The 11,792-nt window shown below is 37.5% G+C and overlaps 1 protein-coding gene across 41 annotated transcripts in view; it reads left to right on the plus strand.

The window, feature by feature from the left end:
- Window positions 1–11,073, plus strand: part of NRXN3 (neurexin 3) — a 1,705,132-nt gene extending 1,694,059 nt beyond the window's left edge. For 18 of the 41 annotated variants that reach the window (XM_055361100.2, XM_055361096.2, XM_063698060.1 and 15 more), the window contains one exon: window positions 7,684–11,073. In XM_055361100.2, the coding sequence (XP_055217075.1) occupies window positions 7,684–8,609 (926 nt within the window). In that variant the 3' untranslated portion in view covers window positions 8,610–11,073. Of the gene's footprint in view, window positions 1–187; window positions 870–7,683 lie in introns of all 41 variants that reach the window. The other 23 variants (XM_063698076.1, XM_063698077.1, XM_063698081.1 and 20 more) reach the window with 5 other exon arrangements.
- The last annotated feature ends 719 nt before the right edge of the window (window positions 11,074–11,792 follow it).

Consider the following 11,792-nt stretch of genomic DNA (forward strand, 5'->3'; position numbering starts at 1 on the left):
GTTTAACTGTTTTTATTATTTGAAAATCTTTAATGAAACTGTAATAATTTTTGGAGTAATTGCATGTTGAAGAAGTTGCAGCTTAGGGTGTGTGAGATTGTCAGTGTTAGAGTTCTGTTCTTTATTTCCATAGATGGGCATGTGTAGGCTCATTTGTTTTTGTATATTGCCCATCCCTTCCTTACAGCCAGAAGCTCTAATGCAGCTAGATCACTCCGTGCCGCCCTTACATGGACATGGCGACTCACTTACACATTTACTCCTATCATCTTCATCTCCTGTGTAGTTCACTCATAGATATGACCCTCCCCTTCCTGCATCTTTCCTTCCCATTCTCCCCCTTTCTTTAGCATTGTTAAAATTTATGTGCTGTCATCCATCTCCCTAAATTAAAGAAAGCCTAAAATTTGTCAAAAAGACAAAAAAAATTAAATATATATCTGAAAACCTATAAATGCAGAAATTCATTCAAAACCCGTTAGAGTCATAGAATTTTTTGAAAGGCAAATTATAAAAGTAAACAGGTTTTTTTGTTTGGTTTTTCAATCATAGCAATTGGAATTATTTTAAATTCAAAAATTGATGCCCTCCCAAACCCCCCAAAGTAAAAATTTGTTAAAGTGCAGATTTTTTTTTCTTTTTATGTTATGTGGTGTGGATGTATGTGTTGTTGCCTCCCTGTATCATCCTCTGTTGTAAATTATTATATTTGAAAAATTAGACATTTTGCTCAAAAGTTTTTAAGAAATGACAACAAAAAAAGCAAGTTACAAGAATGTGGCAATTCTATTTGTCCAAGAGCATTCTTACACAACTTTCTTTTGTAAATTTTTCTTTCATGCCAAAAAACATGCGGGCAATTTGTTGATGTAAGTTGACTATAAATTAATACAGTATGCTTTTTTAGTTTAAATTATTTTGCCTATATGGAAATGATTTCTTTTTTTCCCAGAACAGCTTCTATTTTTAATTTCCTTTTACTTTTTCTTTCCGTTCTTATTATATTGTGAATGCCTCAATGTTATTTGCTCTCCTTCTCCCAGCTTACTTTGGCTATGAAGTTGATTTTATTTTCTACTATATAATTTTGAAGACTATATTTTTTATTTCATTTGTGTCTATTTGCTGAATTTTCACTGTTATGTTTTGTGCTGAATTGCTTCTAATAATCAATGTGAATTCTACTCTCAGTAGAAGGGGGTTAATACATTGTTCTTACCACCCAAAGAAAGCCTGGCCTCTTTGCCTGAACTTTTTCACCACATGTTTAAAGCCTTGAAAGTATTGGTAGGCTCTATTTGGTATCTTAAAATTGTTTCCAGCCAGTGGGAGGCCTGTACCCCAGAAGAAAATGAGTTGAGTTAGCTCCAAGTAGTACCAGTGGTATTTGCATCTTTTTTAAATTCCTTAAAAAGCATTTAGGAAGTTAGTTCTTTTCCTTCAGCAAAGGGGAAATAAGGTACTCTCAAGTGACTATGGTAGAGTTTGGTTATCCAGGATCATACTCTCACTTTTGCTTCAGGCTACAAAATCAATTATACTGAAAATGCAGATCTCAAGAATCCCAGGTGTTTCGAGTATTGTTCTATGATACTGACGCCTTCCAGTGTATGGAAGTAACAACTGGCAAAAACACAGACACACACAGAAGGCACACACACATTCTCTCTCTCCCTCTTTCCTTTGTCTCTTCTCCTTTTCCCTTTTTCATTTCTCTCAAGGATTTAATCAGGTAAGCTTTCAGGGATCTTAAGATTCTACCAAGAAAACATGATGATTTTCATATCTAAAGTTATACATAGAAAATATTTCAGGTGGGTACCATCATCGTGTAACTAGAGGGTAAGACTATTCCTTCACCTTAAGATTATTTGGACCAATGCTGCCTTATGTACTTCAACATACATAAGATTGGTAAGAAGCACTATATAATTTTTTAATCAAGAAGTTACTTGTTTTGCTTTACAGATATTTGTGTTATTTGAACTGTTATAGAAATATCAAACTGAATGGTGGATAAGAGTGTTTCCAAGCCAGCAGCTTAATGTTTGGGCTCTCTCTACCTCAGTTTATGCGATTTTGTGTTGTTTGACATGCTGGATAATATTTTAGGTCTAAAACTTAGAAGTTCCTAAATGGGATGTTGTTTTATCTTGTTGCATTAGAATATTTTATTTCTATGAAAAAGATATTCAAAGGTAAATTTAATAAAAGGTTATTTTTAAAAAATACAAGCTATTTGAATTATAAATTATTTCTTATATTCTATTATTTAAAATAGCCTCAATATATAATTATACTTCTGCTTTAGCATGAAGCCACTAAATAAAAAAGGGTTAGAAGAAAGTGATTATGTAAGTGTTTATAGCTCAGATACATTAGTAGAAATAATAACATTAGTAACTAGCATTTCTGAATAGCAGTAGGTACTGTGTTAAACCATCTAACATATAAAAAATACTTAATATGCATTATTTTAATATTTGCATTGATGGTTTGAGGTAGGGTATTTTATTATTCTCATTTTCCAGAGTTTAAGAAATTTGACCAAATTCCTAGCACTAGTAGGAACTCCTAGAGAGTTCTGATGTTAAGAGTCTGAGTTACTTCAGAAGCAAAGCTCTTAATAAGCAAATGAAACACTCCACTTGACATTTCCTGTTTTGTAATACATAATGATATCAAGGGGCTGTGGCTCATCTTATTGTTGAAAAATATAATCTGTAGCCTTTCCAAATCAAACCTATTTCAGACAAACCCTTTGCTGGGGTGGAAGGGTAGTAGGGAAGCGAGGGAGAATGCCCTACCTAGAAATTCTCATCCCGTTAAAATACAAGTTAAGCCTATTTGAGACACTTGAGTTTTTCTACTGTCTTCTCCCCAGGTACTTGCCCTGTTTGTCCATGACTCTTTTTTCCCGAAGGTTGATAGAGAGCAATTTCATGTTTACAAGCTTTATGATATTTATGTGTTACAAATACACACTTCTATGTCACCAAAGAGCTAAATATCTTTGAAAAATTAATTCTTGGGGGGAAAAGAATGATTTCCCCTTATTATGTGAATTTTCAAGAAGAAATTTGGAATAATGCAAATAAGAGATGAGGTGAAATACCGAAATATATAAAAAGAATTCAAGGAATTCAAGCATGGTGTCCTGTCCCAGAGTCTCACTGTTCAGCATCACTGTTTTGGTATTTTCATGAACTCTCAAAACCCAAATATCTCCAGAGAGGCAAGTGTTGAAACTTCATGCTTGTTTTTTTGTTCTTTTTTTTTTTTTTCCAAAGATAACCCACTAACTTCACTATCACCCACAACATTCTCACAGTTCAGAAGAATTCTATTAAATTTTTTATACACTGTCTTTTTTGATGGCAGTGAGCCCCTTTTGCTGGATATCAGCCCTAGAGGCATGAATTATATATCTACAAATACACTCATAAAGCAAAAAAGCCGGGAAGCCTTCAGGGCTAAAATAGACCTTTTATATCTCTAATGATCTCTCTAGTTTAAAGAAAAGCACAATCCTGCCAAAAAGGGGTATGTATGCCTGATTTTAAAATGCTAACTTTAAAGAATATAGATAGCTTTTATCCCAAACTAAAGAAAAATTCTGGGGATAGCATAGGAAATTAGGATTTTGATGGATTACAGGTTTTGTATTACTCTGCTCATAACCCTTTATGACTTTGGGTTATTTGCTTCCATGAATACTTTTGTAGGCATGGGACACATAGTTGATCACTGACTTCATGGTCTCTGGGAAGTGAAGAAAATATTATCAGCTACTTGAACATTTCTCAGGGTAGTCACTTTTGATTAAAATAAACAAGAAGCTTTGAATAGCTTCCCACCAAACTACTTTTTTGTTTGTTTGTTTGTTTGTTTTTTGAGACAGAGTCTCGCTCTGTCGCCCAGGCTGGAGTGCAGTGGCGTGATCTCGGCTCACTGCAAGCTCTGCCTCCCAGGTTCACGCCATTCTCCTGCCTCAGCCTCCCTAGTAGCTGGGACTACAGGTGCCAGCCACTATGCCTGGCTAATTTTTTTGTATTTTTAGTAGAGATGGGGTTTCACCGTGTTAGCCAGGATGGTTTCGATCTCCTGACCTCATGATCCGCCTGCCTCGGCCTCCCAAAGTGTTGGGATTGCAGGCATGAGCCACCGTGCCTGGCCAAACTAACTTACTTATTTCTATTAATGATCTTATAGTAGGAGAAATACATCACTTTCTCCTCTCAAATGACGTGTGCCTTTGATCCCCCCAGGACACTATTATCATCTGCAATCTTAAACATGGAATATAATATTAAAATTAATTACACCAACATATACACTTGTCCCAGGCATTTTTCATGTTTACGGTTATCTAAAATGTTCTACCTATTTTCATTAGATTTCCTATTTGTCATAAGGACCCCCGTGTACTGCAGTTGACTTCATTTTAAACTAAAGGCAATCTTCCCACTTCTTGAGAAGCCAGGAAAGAGGGGTTAGGAAATCTTCTACCACTTTGTTGTCTAAAAATCAGCATAATTTAGGCTCAGATTTTCCCAACAGAGGGTATCATTTATCATTTTTATCGCTGCTACTGAGATTAATAACAAAATGGCAAAGAAAACTAGAGATCAGTAGTTCTGAAAGATTTTGTTTTCTAAACTCTGAAATGGCATACCCATCATTTTAGTTTTAAAATAAGCTCTTATCATTTCACTTTGGGACTCACCAGGCTTTTAGAAGCTCTTTATAAATTAACAAGCTTCAGAACCCTCTTACTGTAGAGTTATAAAAAATGTGGTTACTCTTTTTTTTTTTTAATCTAAGATACTTGCATTAGTGTGTTGAATGAGAGGGAGATAGCAAAGTAAAGTAAAGTAATTCAACTGCAGAGTGAACAGTTTGTAGATTTTGAAACAACAAGTACACTGTGGAAACTTTAGCTGGTATTGAAAGGAGAAAAAACAAACCGAAAAAACAAAAAGGCAAATTTAAGACTCCGGTTGGGTGTCACAGATGGTACACTAAAATTGCAAATGAATGCCACTCTGTAATAATGAAGACAGTGATCTTAATCCCACTGAAAGGGACACTAGCCTCTTACCCAACAGTTTGCCTTTATATTCAAACTATTTGTACCAGGCCTTTGCCTCCTAAGATATCAGTTATTCCTTGTCCTTTAACCTAGTTTCCTCTTTGCTTACTCTACATGGGGTAGATTTGTCATTGCCATAAGGAACAAATGACTCGGTGTCTGTGCCAGAAAAGAACACACATGTTAAACCTGTGTTACAGATAAGTTAAAAAAAAAAATCCTGCCTTGTCCTCTGAAGGTAAGTAAAACTGTGCCTGAGAAATCCTTAAGGAAGCTTTAGACAGAGTCCATGGGCCTTCACTTCCTCTCTCTCATCACTGCTCTCCTATTACTCAAACCTTGCCCTCTTTCATGTATCACCTTAAATCTACCACTTGGGACCCCCTAGCAGAAGAATAATAAAAAAGTTTGCTCAGAGTTAGTTTTAGGACTGGCTTACCTTTAGGGAACTGCACTCCAAATCCCATTTGTGAAAACTAGCAAAAGTGTGTAAATTATGCATTAAATAAGTAGTAAGGCATAAGAATTATATATGTTCACAATGTAAAAAAAAATAGGTGTCTGCTGGTCTAGTTCAGTAAGTGTGAATCTTCGGCAAATCTGCACAGATCATTTTGCTCAATAGTTTCAAACTCTGAGCACCAGAATAGAGGCTCAGGTTTAGAGCACATACTATAAGATCATCTTGAGAATCTCAAAAAGGTATTTTTTTAAATTTCATAGTAAAATTATCACATAGGCCAGAGATGACACTGCAACATTCTGTTGTCCCTTCCCTTCTAAATGATACACATTATATGCTTTATCAGTTCCCTCAGAAACTCAGTTTCTTTCTGCAGAACACAATTGTTATTGGCTAAACAGGGAGAGAATAAAGGCTTCTGACATGGGCACCAACAGTTTCTCAGTGCTTGAAGGTAGGTATTAGCTTTCTTCTCAGGAAGCCCTTCTCTTAGCACACCTGAAACCTGGACAATTTGGATGTATGAGAAAGGTTTCAGGATGCAAGGTGTGGAAAGGTTGCATCTTGAAGCATTTCCTATGCATTCAAAAGGAGAGTTTTAATTCGTGAATCAATCTTCATAGGAAAAACCCTGGAAGACTGTGTAGGCTCCAAGGCTTATTCACTTGGAGTCCCCTAGAACTCTGGTACTGAATCACCTCCTTGTCTGGCTTTGTTACTGATGAGGTGGGTACCTCAGCTACAGTCTTATCTGTTAACAGCTACTCAAACACTGATTATACTATCACAGCAAAGTTATTACCAAGTGTAAGAGACACACGTACATGGTACCAGTTGACAGCTCAATGGGTCAGCTCAGAAAGAGGCCTTCAACAATAACGTCACATTAGTACCTCAACCTTCTAAATAACTGGGGCCGGGAAACATTTGCAGCATCCCTGCGAGCAGATTTTTTTAAGTGATAGTGGGAATACATTTTTCTGGAATATATTCAATAAAGAGACATGGACTGTGACTTCTTAAGATTCTTACTTTGCTTGGAAAATAACATTATAAAGACACTGAAGAGAGATCAGTTATCCTGCTGACATCGATGCATAGCAATCTTGGCCTTACAGTAGGGTAAGCAACCACTACTGCAGAATATTTGTGGTACCCATGATCTGCAAGGCCCTGTTATTTAATGAACTATTCTGAGCTTTATTTCCCAACTTAGTCCGTATGATTCTAAGTGCAATAACGAGGGTCTATGGGTAAACAGATATGTTTTTGCCACACTAGTTAGCAATCACCAATTTTAAAAACTCACTTTGCTAAGTCAACATTTCTGAGTCTAAAAGTTTCAAGTCATGGATATCTAGGCTGGGTATTTTGAAAATCTAGCTTCCAGCTCAGCATATATTGCATACAGCATGAAAGCAATGCATACAAATATTAGACTAATGCAAGGCAAGCTGTCATTTAATAGTCAGGGGGATTTCTGGAAAAGCATGGTCAAAATGGATTTGTTAGATGAATATTTTTAACTTTTTAAAAATCCCTATTGCTCAGCTTATAGTAAACAAGGACTGTGATTAATAAGTGTGAAATAAAAGGAAGTAACTTAAGAAAACACAAAAGACACAATCTTTTATGTTTCTTGATCTTGGTCTCAATAAGATGGTGAATCGGTCATTCTCATCCTCCTGGGAGCAAATGAGCAGAATCCCAAGAAGGCAATAAAGAAATCTTAAATGCATGTTAATAAATTCTTAAGTTAAGCACACAATGTGTGCGAGTACCCACACATGCCAATTTTGATAGCCAGCCAGTATTTATAACAGTATCATTGACTGAATGTCATCAGCCCATAAGCAGATCCTGGAAAGAACATATATAGTTGAATTCTATCTAAATAATTACTTGAGAGTATCTTTAAAGAATCTAAGCCCCTGATCTAGGGATTTCAGGTTTGGGTGGCAAGAGGCATACAGAAGGCTCCAAATCTGCCTAGAATGATTAGACTCCATCCAGAAAAGATCCAGATCTTTTTATTATAATTTCTGAGGCATAATCTGTGAATGACGTTGGTTGAGTGAGAGTTGTTTACAAATATACTAATTGTTTTTCTTTTTCTTTTCCATCCCAGGAGGTGAATTAGTTATCCCTCTTCTTGTAGAAGACCCTTTAGCTACCCCTCCTATTGCTACTCGTGCACCTTCCATTACACTCCCCCCTACCTTTCGCCCCCTCCTCACCATTATTGAGACCACCAAAGATTCCCTGTCCATGACCTCTGAGGCGGGGTTACCTTGCTTGTCGGACCAAGGCAGCGATGGTTGTGATGATGATGGCTTGGTGATATCTGGGTATGGCTCAGGGGAAACCTTTGACTCTAACCTGCCCCCTACTGATGATGAAGATTTTTACACCACCTTCTCCTTGGTAACAGATAAGAGTCTTTCCACTTCAATCTTCGAAGGTGGCTACAAAGCACATGCGCCCAAGTGGGAATCCAAGGACTTTAGACCTAACAAAGTCTCCGAAACTAGTAGGACTACTACCACATCTTTATCCCCTGAGCTGATCCGCTTCACAGCTTCCTCCTCGTCTGGGATGGTGCCCAAATTGCCAGCTGGCAAAATGAATAACCGTGATCTCAAACCCCAGCCTGATATAGTCTTGCTTCCGTTGCCCACTGCCTATGAGCTAGACAGCACCAAACTGAAGAGCCCACTAATTACTTCCCCCATGTTCCGTAATGTGCCCACAGCAAACCCCACGGAGCCGGGAATCAGACGGGTTCCGGGGGCCTCAGAGGTGATCCGGGAGTCGAGCAGCACAACAGGGATGGTCGTCGGCATTGTGGCTGCTGCCGCCCTCTGCATCTTGATCCTCCTGTACGCCATGTACAAGTACAGGAACAGGGACGAGGGGTCCTATCAAGTGGACGAGACGCGGAACTACATCAGCAACTCCGCCCAGAGCAACGGCACGCTCATGAAGGAGAAGCAGCAGAGCTCGAAGAGCGGCCACAAGAAACAGAAAAACAAGGACAGGGAGTATTACGTGTAAACATGCGAACACTGCTCACACGCGAGTTTTCACAGTTATTTCTATCCACGCCTATGAATCTTTGGACGGTGAGATCTCACAGATGTCAGAACTGCTGGAACTATGAAATGGGGTATATAACCACGACTCTGGTGGGGAAAACCGTTTTTTTAAAGGACACACACACACAGCGATGCATCTCTCTCTAAAGCTCAGCCACGGCTGCGGCAAGGTCCCAGCGGTCGCTGGGAGACAGAAGGTTTTGTGCCCTGCTGTATCATAAAGCACACACTTAGCGCTCTGGAGCCGGACGGTGGCTCCACCACTTCCGCAGGCCTGGAAACTTCCTTCTCCGGAGGACCTTTTACTAAAAGGTGGAAGACTTCATGGCTTACTTGTTCCATAACTCCAAGTGAGTCTGTAATGTTTGTGAAGCTTGACTGTAACCATGTTTTTTCTGTTTAATTATGTAAAAAACAAAACTACAACAACAAAAAAAGAAAAAAGTTAAAAAAGAAAAAAACACCAAAAAACAAAAACAAACAAAAAAAAAACCCACAACCCTTATCTGGTTCTGACCAGTGTGCGTGTAACTTTATGATCTGAGGGGAAAAATGGCTTTTGGGTTTTTGTTTATTTTTTTGATAATGACTGGACATCAGAAGAGGAAAAAAACTCAAAACAAAAGCGAGAGAGACTATTGCCATATGAACTCAAAAGCTACCATGGTGTTCACTCTACATATCAGGTTATGGTGTCTCTAGAATCTGTTGTTTGTTTCCTATAAGATGCTTTGCTGAACACATAGCAAAATTCATGTGACGGATGATAAATTGATTCGAAAAGCTGGTCCCCCAGGATCTAATTTAAGAATTTACCACCCAAACCCGGAACAGATGGGTTTAGGGCTGGTGTTATCAGAGCTATTGGCTTTACGTAACAATATTGTTCCTGTCCATTCACCCAGCCAAATTGTGTTAAAGAGGAAAGCCCCACAAACTAAAACAGCCTTTCCTAGGGAAGAGGAAGGGGAGGTGGGCTGGATCTGTGACTGATTGAAATGCATGCAAATAAAAAAGACAATATTAAAGTCTGTTGAGTTATCAAACCAGACAGTAGGGGAGTTCAACTCGTGATGGAACCACAAAAGGTCACACAAGCCAACCATGTCATGCCAGAGTACAAAACACATAGTTCTTTCCCCGCCCCGAACGTGACAATGGTTTTCATAGTGGTTTAATTTTGTAGCCTGACATTTATGGATAACTCTGTCCTTCCATTTGCTCACTTCTCTCTTCACCCATCTTTTTTAAAAACAAATAAATGAATAAAGCTGCTGTGACACACACACAAAAGGAATTTAATAGTATAATATATATATAAATAAATATATATACAGATATATTTATCATGGTATGTTTGATGGGATGACTGACACAGGAAATCTGTTAAAGTCTTGAAATGGAATGAGAATGTTGTTTTAAAAGAAAATAGCAAAACAACAAAAAAGCAAACCTTAAAATGTGAAGAAAGTGTGAATTTTAGTTTTGTCACAGTTAACTGTGTCAAAGAGAATTAAAAAAAAAAAACTTCAGATTTTGTTTACATATTTTACTACATTTTTGCTGGTATAATTCCTTAGCCACCTATGTACATACTGCTTTAAGAAATGTTTTTTTCCTGTTTATTTCTGTTTGGTTTATATTCTGGTTGTCTTTTTCTTTTTGTAAAGAGGAAACAATGTACAGAAAAACAATAAACTGGTTGTATGGCCATAGCTATCCGAAAAGCAAGAGACAAAGCAAGACAAATATTCACACAAAAATGAAGTGTGTCCTCTGGAGGGTCAGATATACAATTTCTTTTGTACAGATGAAAATCAATCAGCTGCTTAGATTTAGAAATCTACTCTTGCTGGTCTTTGTAAGTTGCATGAATATTTGACTTTGAAAAAATATCTTAACGACATGGGGCAAAAAGTGCAATCTAAATGGTAGCCTTTACTAATGTGTGTGGAAAGAGGTGTTCCTCATTATCTAATATTTCAATGTGTTAAGAGTTTAATTTTTTTGTTATCATTAAAAAAGACAGGATTATAAAGAGATATCAAAGCACGATTTTAGATAACCTAAACGGCCCAGCCTATACGAAGTTGATTATATCTCGATGTCTGTAAAAGATTGCTGTCCTTGGAGTCTTGAGGTCTTGTGAATTGATTTCCTGCTTTCTTTCATTTTTTTCAATTTAAGTAATAATACATTTGTTATATTCCTTTTAGTGTAAGTTTCTATTTGGACAATTTTATGGGAACATGTGCATTCTCTATGTGAGCTTCTATCATATTCCTGTTTTATTAGCAGAACCTAAAGGAATTTATTTAATGATGTTGTGACATTACTGCTTTTTCTTTTTTCTTTTCTTAGTTCATATTTGCATTTTCGTTCAAGGATATGCTTAGCAATAAAATGTTCTTCCCAAAACCTTGTATGCTGATGCACTTTTATTTTCTTAACATTTGAGAAAATCTCGCACTGAAGCTAATTATGTCATATCTTATTAAAAGCCGAGTAAGAGCTAGACCACTTTCATGTGATAGAAGATATTCTAAGCAGTTACTAATTATTACATTATCAAAATGCCATATTTATGAGATAATTATCATCTGTTACTTGAGGCATTATTTTTTAGAGTGCTATGATAGAATAACCAGGAGGGAGTACATTTTTCTGGAAAGATGATAGAAACATTCTATTCTAGAAAATATTATTGGATACTATGGTTTTGTTTGTTTTGGTTTTTTTTTTTTTTTTTTTTTTTTTTTTTGAGACGGAGTCTCGCTCTGTCGCCCAGGCTGGAGTGCAGTGGCGCGATCTCAGCTCACTGCAAGCTCCGCCTCCCGGGTTCACACCATTCTCCTGCCTCAGCCTCCCGAGTAGCTGGGACTACAGGCGCCCGCCACCATGCCCAGCTAACTTTTTGTATTTTTCATAGAGACGGGGTTTCATCGTGTTAGCCAGGATGGTCTCGATCTCCTGACCTCGTGATCCACCCGCCTCGGCCTCCCAAAGTGCTGGGATTACAGGCGTGAGCCACCGCGCCCGGCTTGGATACTATATTTTTTAAAGGCATTTCGTACCTTTTACGTATTTTCTATAAGTCAACAAGCTTTAAACAGTATTTAAAACTATGTTCACATAGTGCCAT

Source organism: Gorilla gorilla, chromosome 15 (assembly GCF_029281585.2).
Source record: "Gorilla gorilla gorilla isolate KB3781 chromosome 15, NHGRI_mGorGor1-v2.1_pri, whole genome shotgun sequence".
Lineage (NCBI taxonomy): Eukaryota > Metazoa > Chordata > Mammalia > Primates > Hominidae > Gorilla > Gorilla gorilla.